Source organism: Penicillium argentinense (genome assembly GCF_028826775.1).
Source record: "Penicillium argentinense strain IBT 30761 chromosome Unknown utg000005l_segment0_segment0, whole genome shotgun sequence".
Lineage (NCBI taxonomy): Eukaryota > Fungi > Ascomycota > Eurotiomycetes > Eurotiales > Aspergillaceae > Penicillium > Penicillium argentinense.
The window spans coordinates 2,243,163-2,265,184 of NW_026622664.1; the positions used below are offsets into that span (position 1 = coordinate 2,243,163).

General features: G+C 49.8%; 7 protein-coding genes across 7 annotated transcripts; 2 read left to right on the forward strand and 5 right to left on the reverse strand.

Annotated features, from left to right (window-relative positions):
- Position 1: 1 nt before the first annotated feature.
- On the forward strand, positions 2 to 705 carry N7532_005636 (general substrate transporter; the record flags this gene model as incomplete). Its single annotated transcript, XM_056618130.1, has 2 exons — positions 2 to 384; positions 465 to 705. The coding sequence occupies 2 exons, from the start codon at positions 2 to 4 to the stop codon at positions 703 to 705; spliced, it is 624 nt and encodes a 207-aa protein (XP_056474289.1).
- A 473-nt stretch (positions 706 to 1,178) lies between these two features.
- N7532_005637 (MFS transporter) lies at positions 1,179 to 3,176 on the reverse strand (the record flags this gene model as incomplete). Its single annotated transcript, XM_056618131.1, has 3 exons — positions 1,179 to 1,847; positions 1,905 to 2,817; positions 2,887 to 3,176. The coding sequence occupies 3 exons, from the start codon at positions 3,174 to 3,176 to the stop codon at positions 1,179 to 1,181; spliced, it is 1,872 nt and encodes a 623-aa protein (XP_056474290.1).
- A 1,892-nt stretch (positions 3,177 to 5,068) lies between these two features.
- Positions 5,069 to 5,434, reverse strand: N7532_005638 (uncharacterized protein; the record flags this gene model as incomplete). Its single annotated transcript, XM_056618132.1, has 2 exons — positions 5,069 to 5,344; positions 5,408 to 5,434. 2 exons carry the CDS (start codon positions 5,432 to 5,434, stop codon positions 5,069 to 5,071), a joined length of 303 nt encoding a protein of 100 aa, XP_056474291.1.
- A 3,083-nt stretch (positions 5,435 to 8,517) lies between these two features.
- Positions 8,518 to 10,042, forward strand: N7532_005639 (uncharacterized protein; the record flags this gene model as incomplete). Its single annotated transcript, XM_056618133.1, has 3 exons — positions 8,518 to 8,621; positions 8,750 to 9,445; positions 9,520 to 10,042. 3 exons carry the CDS (start codon positions 8,518 to 8,520, stop codon positions 10,040 to 10,042), a joined length of 1,323 nt encoding a protein of 440 aa, XP_056474292.1.
- Positions 10,043 to 10,679: 637 nt separating this feature from the next.
- On the reverse strand, positions 10,680 to 16,169 carry N7532_005640 (uncharacterized protein; the record flags this gene model as incomplete). The annotated part of the gene is made up of 5 exons (XM_056618134.1): positions 10,680 to 11,155; positions 11,185 to 15,232; positions 15,289 to 15,470; positions 15,533 to 15,856; positions 16,013 to 16,169. 5 exons carry the CDS (start codon positions 16,167 to 16,169, stop codon positions 10,680 to 10,682), a joined length of 5,187 nt encoding a protein of 1,728 aa, XP_056474293.1.
- A 2,618-nt stretch (positions 16,170 to 18,787) lies between these two features.
- On the reverse strand, positions 18,788 to 19,185 carry N7532_005641 (uncharacterized protein; the record flags this gene model as incomplete). Its single annotated transcript, XM_056618135.1, has 2 exons — positions 18,788 to 19,083; positions 19,158 to 19,185. The coding sequence occupies 2 exons, from the start codon at positions 19,183 to 19,185 to the stop codon at positions 18,788 to 18,790; spliced, it is 324 nt and encodes a 107-aa protein (XP_056474294.1).
- A 1,836-nt stretch (positions 19,186 to 21,021) lies between these two features.
- N7532_005642 (uncharacterized protein) lies at positions 21,022 to 21,947 on the reverse strand (the record flags this gene model as incomplete). The annotated part of the gene is made up of 3 exons (XM_056618136.1): positions 21,022 to 21,198; positions 21,471 to 21,699; positions 21,916 to 21,947. The coding sequence occupies 3 exons, from the start codon at positions 21,945 to 21,947 to the stop codon at positions 21,022 to 21,024; spliced, it is 438 nt and encodes a 145-aa protein (XP_056474295.1).
- Positions 21,948 to 22,022: the final 75 nt, after the last annotated feature.

Sequence of the window (22,022 nt, forward strand, 5' to 3'; positions counted from 1 at the left end):
CATGGCCGAATCACCACGTTGGCTACTTCTGCGAGGACGTGAACCGGAAGCTTTACAAGCTCTCACTCATTTCAAGCCGAAAAATACACCCGATGAAGATATACGGGCCGAATTCGACGTCCTGTCTTTGAAGGTTTCCGAGCAGCTTCAGAAGAAAAGCTTCAGCGACCTGTTTACCAAAACCAATCGTTTACGTACATTCGTCGTTGTGTTATCCAATTTTTTCCAGCAGGCTACCGGTCAGGCATTTGCCTCGCAATATGGTACGCTTTTTGTCAAGCAGTTAATGTCAATTGACCCATTCAGTGTTAATTTGGGTACAAATGCTGTTGATATCGGCGCCATCATTATTTTGGCGTGCTTGATTGTTGTGATCGGTCGCAGGTAAGAGATTGACCCATTCATCCTTCGGGATCGGCCAGTCTTGAGACTAACTGAACATCAAGAACGCTATTCCATACTAGCTCAATCGTCCAAATGGGCTCTTTGATGACTATGGGCGGTCTTGGTACCGCGGAAGCTGGCAATGTGGCAGCTAAACAAGGAATTATTGCCATGCTGATGATATTCAGCTTCAGTTGGTCTCTCGGTTGGGCACCATTGACTTATGTTATTGGTGCCGAGCTACCTTCCTCTCCTCTGCGAGAAATGACCCTCCAAATTGCCTATTTCGTGAAACTGGTTACAGAGTATGTCATGACTTAGTTGCTGCTACATGGCTCCCCTTCTAACTATTGCTGATTTGCTGTGACTTTCTCGTACCCTTACATGGAGACAAATACACCGGAACATTTTTATCTCGGCGGGAAACTCGGATTCATCTATGGATCCATCTTGGCAGTGGCGATTCTATTTTCATATTATTTTATTCCAGAATCTCGTCGCCTGGAGCTGGAGGAGATTGATGCTCACTTTGATTCTCCAGCTAATGGGGAGTCTAAGATGGCGGAAGGCCAGACTGAGGAAGAAAGGTACACTGTGACTGAACTTGTTAAATAGATTTTCGAAAATTATTTTAGAAAAAATCAGCGTCATGGGTTATAGATAAACTTGGATTGGAGATCTGATTCCGAGCCGTTAAATGGGCTTGTATACCTTCCGTGGTAAAAAACCGAACATATGCAGTATGAACCCATGCAAATTTCTAGATGGACCGAAAGAAAACATAAAAAAAAATTCTATACGACGACTCCTCGGCGTTTCCATCCTCGCCAGGCAGCCAATAGAGCCACGACGGCAACCCAAACACTGACAGTACAACCCGTCGCCCAATAACCAAAACAACGCCAGCCATGGCACTGACCATCAGGTGATCCAGAGCCATCATTCAGCGCGTTTTGGTAGGCGCTGGAGTAAACCACACCCCAAAGTGCTGCACCAAGAGCAGGCATCATGGCAACGATACCCCAATTTGTGGCAAAGTTCTCAACCCCCCAGACGACGGAGATTAATATCGGAGTGAGAGAAAAGGCACTCCCATACCCAAATCCGACGAGGGCAGTGGTAAGGTGAAAAATGGACGGCTCTTTCAGGGGAATAGGAGTAGAGAGAATGAGGAATCCGAGAGAGAGCAAGAGTGCTGAAGGGAGGAGAAATGCCATTCGCGAGAGCGTTGGGCGTGATTCACCATCTGCGGCGGCCACAGATCGATGCCGGTGATCTTCTGGGATCGGAGGGAATAGATGTGTTGCTGCAGGTGCAAAGAAGTCGGACAAAGATCCGGTGAGCAACCGGGCAATTGTTGATGTCAATGCAATTGTGCTGACATGTGTTGATGGAAGGCCCGCGGGTGGAACAGATTCCGGTGCGTAGTTTCTGGGCGTAAGGGTTGGAATGACAGTACCAACCTGCCAGTGACTTGGTTAGGTCTCGAGCAGGAACCGAGGATGATTCAATATACTCACGTTGTTAATATAAGATTCGCCTGGACCCGTCACAAGGAAGAATCCAGCAGCCAGCCACCACATTGTTGGGTCCTGAAGAAAGATGCGTGTTTCATAGTTAAGAAGCCAATTCTTCTTGCGGCGTTCTTCTTCCTCGCGTTCTTTTTCGCGTCTTCTTTCTTCTCGCTCTTCTTCTGATAGTGTCATTGAGCCTTGCTCGCCAGCACCAGCGTTGAATGTGCCATATTCAACAGCAGATCTCACTTCGTTATGAGGTCGGAAGAAATCGCTCTCTTCAAGTAGACCGCTGCGCTCCAACTCTTCCACGGTCTCATCGATATATTTATCTTCTTCGTCGTCCACTATGCGTAGAGCAAATGTGCCGACGATCCCGATGACCAAGAGCATCACTCCTAGGAAGAGAAAATACCGAAAGACATCCACGTCGCCACAGTTGCCATCAGAATTTCGCTCGCAGAGAACATAAGATCCAATTTGGCTCTGCCACATTCCACTCAGGCCAAATGCAGCAATAGGCATGGCCAGCATAATTCCCTTATGCTTTCCGCGGCCATAGTTCTTTGCGCATGTCGCCACGGCAGCGAGATACATACAGCTTGTCCCCATACCGACGAGGATGAATGACACAACCATCACCCAGAATGGCAATCCTGTGCCTCCAATATCCTGTGGCGGGCCATTTCGATAGGTTATCGCAGCGAGAAGATAACCCAGACCAAACACAAATCCAGATCCCAAGGCCAAAGGCGATGGACTATATCGATCGCATAGGAATCCGAACAGAGGGACAGGGAGATACATCGCAATCTCGGCTGCGATGGAGACCGCGTTGACCTGGAGTTGGGAGTAGTGAAGTCGGGTAAGAAATAGATGTCCGTAAAGAGAAAATGCGGTGATGCTCCCTGCGCCTAGGCTATAAAGAAGGGGGTCAGCGTCAAACAAACCAACTTGAAGCTTCGGAGATATCAAGGCTATGTCCTACCAGGTTATTATCCCCCAGACGAAGCTCGTCACCCGCACTGCTTCTTTATGCATCTTCTGACGGTCGCGCTCGACAATGCCCTCAACAACATTACTCAGTAGGCCATCATTACTGGCAGAGCCCTGGCTGGCACCTGAAGCTCGAGAACGGTGCGACACTGTTCGCGAATGTCTATTCCAAGGGCATTGCTGTCCGTGTTCACTCTCGTGTCCATCTTGAAGCAATGGCCGGTTCGCATCGAAGTCCCGCTTATCGATGCCCGGATCGGCGTGGCCGTCGGAGGTCGCCATCGTCGTGCGCACCGCGCGATCGGTGGTGCGTGGTCTATGTCTCTCGCTCAGCGAAGGGGTATCGGGGTGTTGAAACTGAAGCTTTGGGAGGTGTCGTTCGGCAAGATTGAATCGCGGCCTGACTCACGGCCTGGCGGGGCCCCGGAGGTTCCTCGGCCGCGGCAGCTCTCTCCGCAGGAAGCTCGAATGATAAGCGGTCGGGTCAGGTGGGTGGATCATTTATGTGCTGTCGTGACTCCACCCCGCCTCATTGGGTTGGGGCACGGGTTCCTGGTAATGCGGACAGGGCGAGGGGAGTGTCGGGCGGTCCCTGAATACTTCACAGGTGTTGAAGTGTCCCTGTGCCGGCGTCCGCATGGCCGAGATGACGTGGTGCAGCCTAAGGTGTGATTGGTTTGCGGCCTCAGGCTGGACTTCGGAAAATCCAATTTTCCAGGTCCAAGGGCACAACAAGCAGCACTGAGCCTTCCTGCTGATTTGGCTAGACTAATATTGCATGAACGCGGTTCATGTATACCTTCAGGCGATCTAGATAGAAGTTCTCTCTAATGTCTCCATACAATGTGTAGTACATGTTATTGTATTGTGGCATTCTTATAAAGATGGCGCATCGTAAGCAGCCTCATATATTTTCGGTTGAGTCTGGCGTCTCACACTGGTGCATTTCACCTGGGCGGTGTTTGCATGCACATCAGCACGGCAGAAATTGATGTTGGAAGAGCGTAAAAGGGGATTCTGCGCGACCTTCATTTCCTGCTACTGAACCATAGATACAGGAGTATTGACTGAATCCAAGATATGTGACTGTTCATATTGTTGTAGTGCATTGTGGTGTACTCCCGGGAACTGTGGTCGCATCAATATCGCATCAAATCAGATTTAATCTCATATTGGACTATGTCACGAAATTCGGTGCAGTCCTATTGCTGTTAGAAATTGAGATGTAGCTTGCAAACACATTTGCTTTTTGTTTTTTACATCTCTGGCCTACAGTATAGCCCACGAATTATTGGCATATGGGTCACAACCATGCATTTTACGTGCTGACTCAACTACTGGAACATGAACACAAAACAAAAGCGTTATTCCTAACTGAGGCAGTTTGGCCGAGTGGTCTAAGGCGATTGACTCGAAATCAATTCTCTTCGGAGGCGGCGGTTCGAATCCGCCAGCTGTCGATTTCTTTTTTCATCTTTAACATTATCATCTGCCTAGATCATCCTAGTAAAAAGCAGTAGTCTTTTTTTATTTTTAGTGGTGGTGTATCCTAAGTAGCATCCAAATAATGATATTGTATCTCTTTGCTCTGTAAAAAGATTGGATGGCATCACTATCGTCCCAGGCTATAAATAGCTCTCAGTGTGCGATATCTTTCGTCTTTTCCCTTCGGCCACTACCGTCTGAGTCTTAAACCTCAGCCCTGCGCCCTGCGCCACATAGGCTTGAACCTCAACCACGGAGACTGATGCTGGTAGTGGTGGTGGGCCTCTGGCAGACGTGCTCATGGTCCAGTGTCAGGAAATGATCAACCATGATGGTGGGGGGGGGGAGGATGCAGCCAAAAAAAAGAAAAAGAAAAGAGTAAATCACCATAACACGTATAAGAAGTGTGAAGTTGACATAGCCTTAGAATTGGTATTTACCGTGCGTTTGTACATATGACTCAGACTTCACAACCCCTCTTACTGTAAAACATGAACAATGAATAAAGATGTCACAGCAGCTGTGTTATTTCTCGATAAGCTTTCATTCCACTAACTAGAACTTCAGGGAAATGTCCACTATAGACTTCCTCCAAGCTCAATGAATTTAACGGTAGCTTACGGATGCGAAGCACTGATGAATATCGTTATTAGCGCCGAAGTACTCACTAGCATTGAATTTGCTTACCTTTAACGGTTCCAGGAGTTATTGAAAGTCGAGATGCCTCGGCCCTCATTGTCATTTTGCAATTGGAAAATGAGCTTGTTCATAAACTGAGGAGCTTCAGCACCAGGCATGGTGCTTCTTCCGAGGTTCAACTTGTTTCGATCGAACACGTAGAAATCCTCGGAGACGCGCCAGAAAACATTTTCAGCAACCCGAGCTCTCACAGCATCATACCACTGGTTGAGAACTTCATAAGAGGGGGCAATAATAACGTAGCGCCACGACCAGTCGTCATTGCTCTGTTTTGCATTGTGTGAGTATTGTGTCGTTTAAATGCAGGTAGACGTCCCAGGGCCCCTTACGTTCTTTGCGTAGGCGTAGTACACCATGGCTCAGTATTGGCTTCTGAAAAAGTAAAAGAGACTGAATTTTTCAAAATTCTTGGTCGAGGTTGAAGAATAAATCTCAGACAAGGAGGAATTCATCTCCTTTATAGGCTATACTTGTGGACCAGAAGAGCAAAATATAGAAAAGGATCTTCCGGAGGCCAAAACTTGAGGCACTAATGTAGCAAGCCGAATTTGGATAGATAAATCAAGGTAAAGACCCGTCTACGGTCCGTATATGGGTCTATGAAACTCAATCTTGGAAAGATATGTCTCTCATTCATGGAATGGCTGTCATGGAATGGCTGGCTATTGCCACGACAGCGGCCCTCAGTGTAACGGTCAGGCCATCGATTGCCCAGGCCAAGCCTGTACAATGTGATCTATCAGATCCCCCAGGGTATTTACTCACCGCTGGCCACCACTATTTTTGCACTCCCCTAAGCCTTAGATAAACTGCATGTTGGCACCGCTCGATTGAATCAATTCGGCTGTGGCCCTCCACGCTCAGGGACCCATCTATGGACCGGTAGTCGTCTACTTAGGTATCATCTGACAACACTTGTTGGTAGAGGGCCGAATCCACGGTGGAGATTTCAGCCAGCCCCTTCGCGGTGGCTTCTCTATCAGTTTAGCTTCCCAACTCCGAGTAGTAAGATCTGAAATAGAGGCATATAGATCATCTAATTGTGAGATAAATCGTTCGCTATCATTGGTTCAAGTACTGATGCTATAACTGACTGCTTTTTTCTCCAGTATTATCGTCATTCAGATTTGATTTGTTGTTTCTTATAGTAGAAATGAAGAATCGGCAATCGGTGCTAAAACGCGGGATCGCGATCTTCCAAGATCCACCATGTCAAAGTCCCCACCTGGTTCAGCCGATGCTGTAATGCTGCATGAGAATGATAACTCAACTTGACGATCTCGGCAGCGATAACGTAAAATTTGCTTAAATTGTGACGTTTCTCTTCTGGCGATTGCTCCTATCTGCATCAATGGCGTCGATGCTAAGGGGTCAGAGGGAATGGAATTAGACTGACGCCTACCTCTAAGCAAGCTGCAAGACTTTGAACGCAACCAAAAGTTGCTGAGGTACTAGAGAGTTTGTGACACAAAGTATGTGAACTCCGCACTATTATTCAAAGCACACCGGCCAAATGAGACTCGGCTAGATTAGTTACCCGCAATAGATGTTATTCTGCCAGGTGGAGATATGCTGAGTTGGCATTTCCCCACAACTACCCACAAAAAATACGACTCCCATCTGCAGTATGTACGTGTACAAAGTCGTATAGCGGTTGGCTGTACGTATGTCTCCATGGAGACGAATTTGTGGCGGATCTCCACAGTTTCCACTCATGCAGTTGTTACGATATGCTGTGTAACGCAATCGAACCCAAGAGGGGGTGTGAAGTCCAAATCACGCTGGTGTCGACTCGTGGTAATTTGCCAATTCCAGGTTCGACGTCAATTCGCACTTTCAACATTGTTTTTATAATCAAGTGATATTGAATACAATGAGACTGTCTGATGGGTACACACACAGTCACACAGTCAATCACCTTAGACGACTTGTGTCGGCCAAACTGACCTAAGCTAGGAAGTTTCTCCAAATTTTGAGTTCAAGAAGTTTGTTTGGATTTCGACATGTCTCAAGCTCGTCAGAACTGACCGAATGTCCCACCGCTTCGAGCTGCAAACACCACGAACACTTTTAATACTGATGTCACGGTGTACACGCTATGTCACGTGACAGAGGGCCCTCATCAAGCATAGGTAGCAGTGTACTAGCTTAGCCAGAAGAATATCACTACCTTACTGGCCTATGACGTCCCAGTAGGTAACAACTGAACACTGTTTTGAAAGGATTTTCATTGATTGCAAGGCTCAAGAAGCCCTATTTCTGTCATATCCACTTAGTTAGCATGTCCAATATCCATCGAGAGGCTACGGGCCCAAAAGGGCATTCAGTTATACTCGGTGCACACATGAAATAGGGTCGTGACTCGTGACTCCATGACGATCATTTATCATGTTTCACTCGTATTACCCCCTCTCTCCCCCGAAAGGCCACCCAATATCTCACGATTTCCACCTTTCTTAGCTCTCTGCAGGGGCTAACAGCCACTTATAATTTATGAATTATGAATTTGAATCGCCCTACCAGCTATGCCCAGCAAACGGCTCACGCAAACAATCCCCCTGTCGATCCGGAGCCCCTTATACCCGAGCGTATATTGGGCCGATATTGGATTCTACGAGAGCCCATTTCTGGATGACCTGCTCTCATCTACTGTGATTCTATTTGGCATACTAACCAGGAGATGTAGACACTTAGCCATACTTTTCGTGCTTGTTCTTATACGATGACTGTGTCGCCAATACTGCGCGCCTGGGAAATTTCATTTTACGCCAAGATCGTTCATAACTTGATACTGGCGATGGTGTTCATATTTACTGTGTAAGCAAAAACCAGACATGAAAAAAAAGTGGATGCGGCGTCAAGCAAGACTTGTTCGTTAAACCTGAATCAAAGAAAATCCAACACGATAGCGAACTTAAGATAGCCTATTCGAAAGCCAAAAATGAGACATGCAAAGATCAAATGTGTTTTCAAGGTGTAAAATAAGCTCCTTGGTTAATGAGCACTCGACTCACATGGTTTCTTAACCTCATCACACCGGCAATGAAAAAGTCGGTTGAGGCGCTCGCGCTCGCCGGTGGATATTTCTTGTCTCGGGAGTTCTCCAAGTCTTCAACTGCCGATTAACTTGGGATGAATGACAACAAAAATGGCAGGTTGCCCGTAGAAGGGGGTATCGCTCGAGCAGTTATAAAGTAAGGTTAAAAATAAATTAGAAGAAAAAGTATGTATCGGTCTGAGTTTCTCCGCAAACTCTCGGCCTCGTAACAATCTGGGGCAATTTGATCTGATAACCGGCTGTGGATATTCAATAATCCCGCAGAGACATGCCGCGATTGCCGACATCCCCAACATCCCGACTTGGAGTTCTCGCGAGGCTCGGAATAATCCCTTCTTCTCACGCGTGATTGTCTGATGAGGCAATCTCAAAGGACAAAATATGGGAGATGATGCGGCCAGCAGCGCAGAAGGCGAGGGCAAGCATGGTGCCCAGCCCAGCCCCTTAGCAGGCGAAGATGATTCGCCGCCCAAACCCACGAAGCTGTAAGTTTTGCTTCTTGCAGAATGTGTCGATCGAAGATTCCATCGACTGTTAAGCTTGCATATCCACACTGCTGCAGCTCGGACAAGGGCCAATTTACACACAGGATATACTAATACGTTGAACCCAGTCGCCAAGCATTCATCGTCGCAGCAGGCTTCATGACAATGTTCATGACCTGCGCTATCATATTTACCTATGGAGTTTACCAAGCAATTTACGAAGAAATGGCGAAAGAACCCAACACCCCTTTCACGGGGACCTCTTCATCCGTCATCAGTCTGATCGGTACGCTTTCTATAGCAATAATGTCCATGGGCGGCCCTTGTATTATGACTTGGGCAAAGCTATATGGTCCGCAGCGAGTTATCATGTCCGGTGGCGTGGTTTTTGGCCTTGGATGCATCCTCGCCAGTTTGAGTCAGTACGTATGGGAATTCGCACTGACACAAGGCCTGCTGGTGGGACTTGGTACATGCATGGCGTATGTACCGACGATGTCTGTCGCCCCGACATGGTTCGATAAACGTCGTGGTCTCGCTATGGGAATTGTGATTTCAGGCTCCGCATGTGGCGGTATGATTTGGCCGCCTGTGCTGCGGGCAATTACGTCCCATCTCGGATTTCGCAACGCATTACGGATCTCTGGATGTTTAGTGATCCTCTTTGTGCCTCTTTCTGGGTATACCTTGATCTGGGAGCCGAACTTCAAGGCCAAGGTTCGAGGTCAGATGGTTGGATTGTCCAAGACTACAGGTTGGATGAAGGTGCCTTTAGTCAACTGGGAAGTGGCCAAGACGAAGAAATTTGTTGCGCAGGCCTTGGGGTGCTTCATCCAATCTGCTGGCTATTCAACACCACTTTTTTCCATGCGGCCTTTGCGAGATCGCTTGGATACAGCGCCACTATGGCTGACAACTTTATCACAATCAGCAACGCAGCCAACTTTGTTTCCCGAATCGTGATCGGATACGCAGCGGACAAGCTCGGTCGACTGAATGTGTTATTCCTGACAACCATCATAAGTTCAGTCTCCGTTTTTGCATTTTGGTTACCGGCAACATTCGCTGGCGACACCGTATCTTACAATGCTGCTGACGTCTTATTCATCTTGTTTGCAATCTTATATGGCTGCTTCGGCAGCGCTTACATCTCACTGTTTCCCACCAGTCTGATTGAATTGTTCGGTGTTCAGCAATTTACCTCAGTCAATGGGGCCCTGTACCTCATACGAGGTATAGGCGCGCTTCTGGGAACACCGCTAACGGGATTGTTATTACCTGGACAGTCCGCACTGTCAGCACCTTCGAATTACAGAAGAGCCACAATCACAACCGGCATTTTACTTTTCGCTGCGAGCATGGCAACCCTCTGGGTGAGAATTGAAGGCTCCGCGGGGAAGACTTGGACTTGGAAATTGTGATCATAATGTATTTATATTATTGACGAAGATAATGTGTTGAGGCTAATTTCGACCGGCACATCTTTAACAAGATGATGACCCCTTCCTAAAGATACGTATCAAAATAGCTTAAAGGACTGACTTTGAAATTATCCACGGAAGTTATCAACGAACGGATAGAAAAGAAGTGTAAGGGGGAATAATTTAATAATAACGAGCTGAGACCAAGGGCCTCCTAATGGTGGACCTCTTCTAACGGTCAATTTAAGAAACAGCCAACGGGAAATGTACAGAGGTGATGTCTGAAGATTTTCAGAATCTACCAGATCATAAGGGGTTGTGTTCGTGCGCAGGCCAGAAGTGTAATAATATGTAAAAAAGAACAGAAGCTCAATGTGCATCCAGAGAGAGACTGGCAGAATGCGAGAAAGGCAGAAGAGGTATCGAAAAATCGACGACGAAATGAAGCAAGATGTCATAATACAGGGGATTTGGGGTAACCTGGGGGGCGTAAATCAGTTAAAGACAGGGGATTTGAAGAGGGAGAAAGGGTATGAACAAGTGAGGAAACAATGTTAAGTGTGCATCCAGAAACGGTAGCGACAGGTGTAACAGAAGCGCTTTTGGAAAGGGTAGGAATTATCAAGAAGAAAAGTCTTTAGAAGCAGTTCAGCGTGCTCTTCTTCTTTTTCTTGTTGAGTGCGTTCATTCGCTCCTCCAACTGGGCACGCGCAGCCTCGGCCTCCTTTCGAGCACTGCGCTCTTCCTCGACAGCCTGGAGTGAAAGACGGGCGGAATTGCGCTCCTTGCGAAGAGTGGCCAATTCATCTTCGAGACCCCAGGCCTTTTTCTTCCAACCCTCGCAGTCGGACTTCACCTTGCTGCTTTGGGCTTCGAGGTCGCCAAGGGCCTCTTCGAGGGTAGCAGTCAGCTGTTTCTCCGCATAGAGATGCTTCTCGATGGTTCGAATGCGAGCTTCTTGGTCCTCGACGAGCTGGGCGTTCACGAGCTCCTTACTGGCATGGCGGGAGCTTGGAGGAGACACGCTGCCATTGCTCTGAGAAGCAATAGTGGGGAGAGGGGGAGAGGAATAGCCGGAGGAGGAGGGGAAGGGAGAGATGCGGCAGATGAGCTCTTTCGAAGGTTGGAGGTGAGAGAGCTACTGCGGTCATGAGAGCCATCTTGAGTGCCGCTGTTCTTGACTTGGAGCTCCAGCTGTTCAATGCGGACTTGGTAGGTCTCGATTTCTTTTTCGAGAACAACAATCCGGGTCTTGGCATCCTCCAGGGCCTGGTCGCGTTCTTGTTGGATGACAGACAAGCGGTTGTGGTGCTGGTCGAAGCTGTTGGTAATCTGCTCCTCAAGTTCTTCCACCAGGCGCACACTCTTTTCCTTTTCAGCCGTGATCTCTTCGACCAATGCCTCCTTCTTCTTGACCTGTTCATCCTTCTGGCGAAGAGTATCCTCCAGTGTGGCAACCAAGAGAGCCAGCTCATTAACCTTGGCATCCTGGGCGGAGCTCTTCTTCGTCATCTCCTCAATGTTCACACCGTCGATCTGTTTGCGAAGATCCTCGTTGGTGTCCATCAACTCAGCATACTTGTCAGAGAAATGCTGCTTCTGGGCAAGAACATCTTGGATCTGATCGGCCATAGTCTCGGCCGTGACGTCCGAGTTGAGTAGGCTCGAGACAGATTTGATGAGTTTAACTAGCTCATCGCGCGAGTCGGCAATGTCTTTCTGCAAGGCTTCCATGGACTTATCATGCTCGGCATCTTTCTCAGCGATGCGGAACTCGTGCTCGGCCAGTACCGCGGCTTTGGTTCGCTCTTCGAGTTCAGCCAGTTCCTTCTTGTGAGAATACTGCAGAGATTCCAGGTCAGACCTGTGAGATTCGATAACGGACTTATGCCCAGAAATCTCTTTCTCAAGCTCGGTAATCCGTGCTTCCTGAACGTCGGCTAGGCCGCCGTCAGCTCCCTTGGCTACAGATAGCTGATCCTGAGCAGAAGCATGCGACTTTTCGAGTTCGGCAATAGTTGCAAGCTGGGTGGCGATGGTGGACTTGTGCTCGTCGATGTCCTTCTTGAGACCTTCCACAAGCTCCTGCTGTTTGGCTCGCTCGGCTTCCAGAGCCTGTGCAGTGGCATCCTTATCAGCCGCACCGTCAGGGACAGTACGCTCGGAACGCATCGTCTCCACGGAGGCAAGCGCAGTTTCAAGCTCGGCGAGAGTAGTAGCGAGTTGTTTCTCAGAGGATTCAAGAGATTGGAGAGCGTTCTGGTGCTTGCCTTTCCACTCAGTAAGCTCACCCTCCAGTGCACCAATTCTCTTGTCCTGTTCCTCAGCACCAGCATCCATGGCCTTGGTGGCAACCTCCTGACTTTTCAGAAGACCAGTTAGAGTCTCCATCTCGGCCAACAGTTGCTTTTCGCGAGCCTCATGGGCCTGTCGGAGGTCATTGATTTGGTTCTCCTGGGCAACAATCTGGTCACGGAGCTGGCCCACTAGACCCATGTCGACAGAAGAACCACCACCCTGCAAACTGGAGCGCTCCCGCGTAAGACCGGAAATTATTGTGGACTTCATCTCCATCTCCTTCTTGACACTTTGGTTCTCGGCTTCCAGGGACTGGAGCCGCTCCATGCGGGTAGCCAGCTCGTGCATGGTAGCATCCAAGTGGACTTCGAAATTTTGTAGGGTTTCAGGCTTGCTAGAAAACTCCTCGTTGGCAAGGGTTCGAAGCGAGCTAAGAGAACGGTGAGCGCGGTCTACGCCGGACAGAAGGTTCTGGCTGGTCATGCGGCGGATCATCTTGAAGCCAGGTGTGGTGGGAGAGCTTGTCTTGGCTCGCTGCGCCTCGGCCTCGGCCTTGAGCTTCTCAACAAGCGCAAGAATCTCCTCGTGCTCAGTTTGAAGTTCAGCATACTTCTGGGTCATCAGGTCCGCCCCTTCCTGGTGCTCAGCAAGGACCTTGCGCATGCGCTCAATATCTTCAGCGTCCGATGGTGCAATGGTAGATGCTGCCATGGGAGTGACTGGAGTCTCGGGATTCTCAAGCTTAGACCCGTTAGATGAGTCGCGCAATACAGCCGAGCCCTCGGCCGATGACAATTCCGAGGAGAGCGATTGCGAGAATGAGTGTTGTGCTCCAGACTTCGAGGTCGGAGCGGCGCCATCCTCTAAAAAAGAAACCGGCCGAGAAGTCTCATTTTGAACACTCGGGGCCGGGTGACGGGCTTCGTCAAGTTTGTCCTGGCGGAGCGCAGCCAGGGCCTTCATCGCATCTTCATACTTGGACTCGAGCAGCTCATAGTCGGTGATGGTACTCTCATGGGTGAGACGTAGGTCGAAGAGCTCCTGTGTAACAGTTTCCAGCTTGTCGGCAACAAACTGAGATTGGGCAGGACTAGAGACAGGCTCCTCGCGCAGAGCATCGTTGCGACGTGCGTCCAATTTGCTAGTGACACTTTCGAGGACTTTCAGATCATCCGCAGACTCAGCAGGCTGCTCAGGTTCTGCAGCAGAGTCCTCGTCGACCTCTGGAATGGGCTCGGCGAAATCTTCGTCGGATTCAGGGATGGCAGTCTCAGCAGCCTCGTTGAGAACATCCAAGGACGGAGTATGCCGATGGAATTGATTGGACTTCGTGGGAGTGGGGGCATAGGAAGAATCGACACCATTGGTGCCATTGTTGTGCTGCCCACCCTGGTGGTGACGAGAGTCGAGGTCCTGAAGTAGATGGTCTAATTGACCAAGGCCTCTCTGGCGCTGGATGACATGCTCCAGGCGAATGACCTCGCGCTGCATCAGCTCCATATCCTGGTCTGCCTCAGCAAGGCGATCTTCCAACGTGGAAATGTATTCCTCACAGCCGGCCTCATTCTCCCGGGCCCGGCTGATCTCCTTGCGCAACTCAGCCACGATGGCCGCATGCTTCTCTTCTCCAGTAGAAGCGCCGTCAAGCTTGGATTCCAGTTCATGGAGGTAGCTTTCAGTGCTAGCCTCCCGGTCCAAGAACTTCTGAATACGGGATTGCAGTTGAGCGTTTACCGTCTCAACGTAAGTGCACTTGGTCTCTCGCTCAAGCAAAGTACTCTCCGTGGTTGCCAAAGAGGATCGGGTATCAGACAAAGAAGACTCCAGAGCTTGAATGGTCTTCTCATATTCGAGAACAACTTGCTCCACGGATTCAGCGAATGAGCGCGAGCGCTGCATTCGCTCCACAGAGGTCTCCCCGATATCCGAGGCCATTTCATCTGGCTCTCCATTGGCCTTTTCCGAGTCATTGGCCAGATGCGAAATGAGATTGGTATGGCGCTGACTCAAGGCATTGTAGCTCTCCTGAACATCCAGTAATTGGTTCTGCAGCTGGATTTCCCGCTCATTCTTGCGTTCACTGCGCTCTGTTGACGATGCGTCCCTGCGTTCAGATCCTTCGGAATTGCGGATCTGTTGTCGAAGAAAAGCGACCTCAGCCTTGAGGCGCTCAATCAGCGCATGCTTGTCTCCCTCCTCGGCGACCTGCTGAATTCGGGGCTTGCTCTGGATAGCCCGAGCGCGCTGCGCATATTGGACTGTGTTGAGGGTTTCGCTCAGATGAAATTCGGCAGGGGTAACGCAAGCAATCATATAGGTGAAGGCATTGCCGCCCAAAGAGTCCTGGAGAAGACGGGTGAGTTTGGAGTCACGATATGATACGTGCGAGCCCGACTGGCGCGAAGAAAGTTGCGAAATGACTTTTCCGAGAGCCGCAAGTCCTGCGTTGATCGAAATTCCCTCCTTAGCACGCTCCCCAGAGGCGCCGGTATTCTTCAGACGTTCGCTACCCGCCAGATCCACGAAGTGCAGTTTGCTGTCGACGGTAATCGAGTCGCCCCCACCAGAGAACGAATCGACGGGCATCGACATGCGCTTTTCCTTCGGCGAAGCGGCCGCTTGGTTGCCCCCAGATTTTCGTTGAACGAGGTTCAAGCTAAAAACGGCGTGCGATCGTGACGATTTGGCGTTGATAGCAGTGGAATCGGTTTGGCGGATGGCCGAGCCGAAATTCAGAGCGCCAATCAAATCATCGAATGAGTTGATGGTGACTTGGTGCAGACCGGTGAGGATGATGCGCCCCTTGGCATCTTCGCGAATAGTCACAGTGCTGCGATCGCTGGTGGGAGTAGAGTCGGGAAGGAGTAAATCGCGGAGATGTTCGTTGTAGATCTATCGATATCATGTTAGACCCCGGCCTATAGAAGGGGTTTCAATGTAGTCCATACCTCGACATAAGTTGCCTTCAACTGCCAGTTCTTCTCAACATTGACCTTTCCAAAGCTCGAGGCCGAGCTCATTGAGTACCGTTGCGGAGTTCGAAGTCCAGTGGAGCTGGAGCTATTGCGAGTGTGTTTGGACGGTCCGTCAAGCTTTTCAAACAAGGCCTGTGCAGCACGGGGGATAATACCTGTATGTAAATTGATGTTAGCTCTGTTTTTCACTAACTATTGTCACTGGGACCAGACTCACCCATTGCCTCTGCATTGCTCTGTTCATTGGGACCCGAGGTGCCCATTGTGTATGATTTTCCTGCTCCGGATTGGCCGTATGCTAGCAGGGAAACATTGTATCCCTGAACGAAAGAGTTCACGCTATCATTCAAGTATTCCCAAACGCCATCCTGGTCCACCGTCTCTGGGAAAACACGATCGAAAACAAAGAGCTTTCGGCCCTGCGGCACATCCACCGCCAAGCTCGTCGGAGCCGTGACGTGCACCATGGAGCGCTGGAATCTCTGGGGAATCAATTCATATCCGGGATCGGTGGGCTTGAGAGGCGGTCGCACTCGGACAGCTACATAGCGCGCATATTGTTAGTCAAATTGTTCCTCCGATTCTGTGTCATGCGGTTTTCCATTCCCATATCCGCACATAGTGTGTGGCCTTGTCGCTGCGGTGCGCGCATAGCGACTGGTTTGGCTGTTTGAGGGAGGGAACTCTGAGTACTTACCGACTTTGACGGCAGTCTTGCCATCCTCATCTGATGCCCGACTTCCACCTTGCCTGCTGCTCATGCTCAATCGACTACTGCTGCGCGGCGTGCGCATCACCGTGCTGATGGGCCGCGGGGTGGCCCCCGTTGGCGACGCTGGCGGTGAGACCGTCATCGCCCCAGTCGAAACCACGCCGGGCGGGAGAAAAGGGGGAGTGGGATGTGGGGATTATTCTGCGAAAGGAGGAGTTGCGACCATGAGGCGTGAACAAGATCAGGACGTTGTCTGGAATGTGGAGAGATCGCGATCGTTAGCAAACCCCTTAGTTTTTTTTTGAAGAAAAGAGAGAAAGGTATCAGAACGCAATGGGATGGGCAGGGTGCAGGCTGAAACGGGCACATTCGTAGCCAGTGCATCTGGGACGACTCACCTGAGAAGGCGTGGACGGTACTCCCCGACACAGGAAGATCTCTGATGACAACAAGTCCCCTGGAGAAGAAGGGGGTTAAGGGTGTAAAAAGCGCAACGTCTGGAGAAGACCGTGCACGGGCTAAGCTGCAGGTGGTTTAGCTCCGATTAAGATGAAGGAGGATTCGGTGCGCTGCTGTCGTTGGTGGAGACGGGGCAAGCGAGGCCTTGCAGATGAGCAGTCAGGGGCATCCAGGTGTCGAGAGATGTGTCTGGCCGGTTGATGAGGAGTACACAAAGCGAACCACGGGACTCTCCACGCGGCTCGGGCATTTCCAAGGTTGTTCGGTTTTGCCGCCTTTGCCCTCTTTTCTTCTTCCCGGCGCTACCTACAGACTACGAGCAGCGTCCCCCACGGTACAGCACATCTACAGTACACCGACAACGGCGACCGGTTCGTACTTTCTCGCTCAGTCAACCTCGGCCTGTCGAGACCCTCCTGAGCCGCAGCCGTTCGTTTCAGATGCGCCTTTAGGTTATCATGGGCCGCTGCCGGGATGAACCCCCCAATTTCCACCTGTCCACCGTCACGTTCAAAGGGATTCCAGATCTGCTCATTTTAATTTGGCTCGGCTGGCCAGGCGTGCAATCAACCGGTCTGTCGATCGCTGCCCTCTCCCTCTTCCGATGGAGACGCGAAGCCCAAAAAGACGGGCCAGCCAGACCAATCCGGAAGTTTCTCCTGCCATTCGGCTCCACCGTCCAGCCCGAGCTCGACACGCACGAGTGGACTCACAAGTACAATGGAGCACTCAGGACTCCGCTTGAGGCGACAGTATGAGAGAGACCGCCTGGAAATGCACAGCGAACGAGAACGAGAGCCGCACAGCGCGGTCGAAGATTCAATAATCCATAAACTACAGGTGTTGCGGACTTATAAGTCGCCCCCTATTGTCAATTTCTGGTCGATCCTGATGCCCTTACCTCTTTTCACATGGCCCATTCCCCAAAACTGGGCGCGCGTCCATTTGGCTCTGAACTGCTCGACGCCGTTCGAATCCCGCCCATCCTGTTCACAGATCCAGGCCTAGTGAGCTAATTGAGCTCGTGCCAGTTCGGGCTGGCTGCTGCATGATCGACAGGTTCGTGATTTAAAAACGGTTGCACAGCGCCGCCCCCACGACATCATGAAACACCGATGTCTGCTGTCATGGGTCTAATCAGACACCCTTGAAAGCTATGACTCTCCAAAACTCTACACGTTCACGAGGCCCCAGCGATGGGGCTCTCGAGCTGCCACGAGACAAAAGGACGTAACAATGTCTATCCTGGGTCCACTTCCTGATAAGGCAATACCTACCTGTACAAAGAACCGCCTGCACTCAATTTTACTGACGCTTCCACAGCACACGGACGCCCCTAAACAAAATAAACAAAATAAACATTAAATCCCGATACGTCTTCCAGCACAATTGGCACTACACTGCACAAAGTACGGGTCTGGACTACCTACAGAAACACCTCGTCGACGGACATGAAGGTCCGTGTGGAGATAAGAATCTCATCCACCAGCCCTTCCAAGGTCACGACAGCGACCGTGATTCAACGCCTCCATTGTCTCTGGCTGGTGCGAATGCTGGTCGGCAAGGCCGGGTCCTCGCCGGTCCGCAATGGCCAGTGGCCCACCGGTTTCAAGCTTGGGTCTGCTCCACACAAAGAGGCTGGCAAAGCCGACCTCGAACCTTTGGATTCCATGTGCCGAACGTTATTCCTTTAGTTTCGAAGTAAAAATCCCCGGCCATGACTCTTTCTCGAGGTCGTACCCTGGCGAAACCTGACCGTTACTGCTGGACCCACTTCCTTTGGCAGGTTGACACACGGTTGGCATTTCAACGTCAACCATAACTGGCGGCAGGTCAATCTTTGTAATCCCCTCAGCCTCTACCAAAACACACACCCCTCCTAAATCAAAAGTGTGAAGCCCATCCACACAGAAAGTGGTCTCTAAGCACCAGAACTGAGGGCAACTCAGCCAAGCTGGCATTTGCATTCCTTGCAACTTGGGATGAAGATGTTCCGCCTGCCCCCTTCCCGCTCGTACGCCTCCACCAGCTGATCAGCCGGGTGAAGCAGCGAAGCCAGGGGAGTAAGCGGAAGCCATTTCTGCGGCATCTCGATGGGATATTCACCATTGTCGTCTTAGTCACCAAAATAGAACGTGGACATGCTAATACAGTGCTCCAATCTATGGATGTCGAATGGTAAGGGCGCAGACATGCTCCATGTATCGTAGATCAAGTCCCAGCGTTTATTGGTATTTATTTCACGCAGAATTGGAACGAAGAACAAGGGTTCCCGGATTGTATGCTGTCGGCAACTTGCCATTAACGTCCTTGAGTGCTCGGAGCAGGTTTCATTGACATCTTCAAGGAGTTGTTCAACAGATATTCTGTATCCTCCTGAAACTTGCATATGTCCTTAAGTGCCAGCCGTTTTCCACTCTTGATCAACGAGCCAATAATGATCTTGGCGATATTCCCCCCGACGCATGTCGATACCGATCCAGCTTTGAAGAAATCCTTGGAGAGTACAGCCGCAATGACCTCGACTACGCCACCTTGGATGAAATGTCGCGAAGTGAATGTAATGAGGATTTGTTCATGGAAAAGACAAGTACTTTCTGTAAAAGAGAGGAGGCACACAAAAGCCGACGAAGTGTTTCGCAGTCAGGAATAGTCTTCGATATCTTCAAACGTAGCTCCATAGGGAGATATTCCGGCATTGCGGTGTTTTGTAAGTAGGCCATTTTCCTTTTCTTGCCCCTTGCACAGAAAATGCACTCGAAATCTATGAGCTCTCTCGTTTGATGTCCAATTACCTAGTAGTTTCAGGGGATGGTGAGGCGTAGCAGGTGGTACCAACAGGGAATTTGCCCTCAAGAAAGGGGGAGCTGGTGCCGCTGATAATTTCTTTCGCTGCCACGCAAGGATAGGATTCACGGCGGCATACCAAAAGCCATGGGAGAAAAAGGAAGAGAAGAAGAAAAGGGAGACAGGAGAAAGAGAAAAGGTGAAAGATAACTCTAAGTAGGACCTTTGCCCTATTCTTAATGAGGACTTCACATTGATACATGCATCAGTAGTGGGTATCTGCATGTTTGACAAACAACTTTTGCCAGTGTCTCAGGCTCGCCTTAGGATAAAAGTCGAAGTGAAAAAGGATACCAGCTCATTCAAAAACAAAATGCAGCTCTTTTCCTCATCTCCACGCGTATTTCTGCTGATTCACGCCTAGAAAAAATTCTCTTTCCTTCATCGAAGGTCTTTCCATGTCAGTATTTCCTCATTTCATCCTATATTTCAACTTGTTGGAAACTCTTATATTATTGAATATTGTAGTTTTCAGCAATCAGAAGTCAAAAAAGCTTAAGTGGACTAAGTAAGTGACTAGTCAGCTGACGGGTTAGATGACTGGGTAGGTGACAAGGTAAATGATGAAGTAGATGATATGCTTTAATATCCGCATATTCACGCGGTATTAATGAATTTATGTGCGTTCACATCTTATTGGAGGTGCCCTATGTCTCGAGTTCCTATCATGAATCATCGCATCAGTTCACTCATCCCATTCAGGGCACTCATCGCATGTTTTTGCGCTATAAATACAAATTCCTGCCCCGTTCTCTCTTTCCTTCTTCACATATCTCACATCATCAGAGATTACAAAACCGAGACCAAGCCGAGCGACCTCGACGATGCAGCATGAGGCAGTCTATGTAGGTCAAGAAACGAACAGGTCAGTTATAAAATGACCCTCCTCCCGCCATCAGAACATCTCACCATCTATTACGATCTTGGCACATCAATATGCCAGAGTGATCCCGCTGTTCAAGTCCTCACGACCTTTCGACGCTTCTAACCTTTTTACAGACTCGAAGACTCACAGAAACGAATGCTCACTTTGAGATTTGTTTGCTCCTTGAACTCGCAATTGTTGATGATTCTAATTCATACGTCGCAGAATCTCAGAATCGATGACTCCTTAATGTAGAAGACTTGCGGAAGCTGGCCCTGCGCAAGGGGCTCACCGGCACATCGACCCCGAAACTTGGTCGATGGCGAACGAGCTGAGAGTATTCAGTTACGATGATGAGGAGAAGGGGTCCGAATACTCTGAACCCATGAAAGCTGACGTGGAAACCGTCGGTTTCCTTGTTGCGGCGTTTAGTTTTCACTTCGACTCATCTTTAGCCTTCACGGTATTTTCCCCAATCTTCTGATTTCTAAAATGCAGACCCCCACATACTGTCCATGCTATCCTTTCACCTTGAACTGTTGATAATAATGACTTGCGAGCAGAATCTCACCATCGAATACTCCCGCTCTGCCCAGTTCGACTGGGCGGAGGACGTCGAGGAGGAACTGAACATGAAGCCTGAAAACTTTGATTGGGCCGAAGATGTCGAGCAACAGATGGCTCAGGACATGGCGTTCGACAATGTGAGTCCCTCCTTCCCTATTGGTGCTTATTTATTGCAATTGTTAACATGCTCTTGACCGCATAGGCGAGCAACGACCAGGTCATCACTGGCTCGGACGATGATGACTATACAAACTACTCAGACTACACTGAGTACAGCGATGACCTCGAAGAGTCTTTCGCCCCCGCTGAGGAGGACTTCGGTGGCACCGCGGCCTACGGTAGCAGCCAAGACTATTACTGCGAAACCGAGGCGGCGGTGCTGAACCGACTCGAAGGGCTGCAGGAGGATCCCGAGCGCCTCCTGCCTGTCCTCCTGGGGAGAGGATCTTCGCAAGCTTGTCCTGCGCAAGAGGAAACAACTGCGCATCGACCCAGATACCTGAGCGATGGCGCATAATCTGAGCGCCTACAGTTACGACGGTGCCGAGAAGAGACTTTTTTGAAACAAGTCCTTCTGCCTTTGGAAACTTCTTGTCAACACTCCCAGAGTTGCGTCTGAATTAGAAAAACTGGCTTTTCTGTTTACTCCATACCTTTCCAACCCGCGGCATTGCGAGTTAATTCGAAAGACTTTCAAATGCAGACCTCGACACTGTTCGTGCCATCCTTCAACTCAGATTTGTTGATGAGATGATACCGGCTCGCGTACTGCAGGACCCCACCGTTGACGACCTCCTCCGGCCGTCCCAATTCGACTGGGCGGACGACATGAAGGAGGAACTGAGCATGAAGCCCGACAATTTTGACTAGGCCGAAGATGTCGAGGAACAGATGGCTCAAGGCATGGCGTTGGACAACGTGAGTCCCTCGGTCCCTACTGGAGTTTATGTATTGACAATGATAAAATGTTCTTGAATCCATAGGAAGGCAACGACCAAGTCATCAATGAAACTTACGACTCAACTGGCTCGACCTGGCCGGACCACACTGAGTACACCGAGCTCACTGATTTTACCAATGACACCGATGAGTCTTTCTTCCCGATGAGGACTTTGGTCGTACCCCGAACTATGATTACGGTGGTTCATACCATCGCGAAACTGAGACAGATGCTGCGCTCATTGTGTAAATATCTTTGTGCTAGTGTTTTCGCCTCTGCCTAGTGTTCGCAGCCCCAAAAAAGTTTTGCCACGGAAT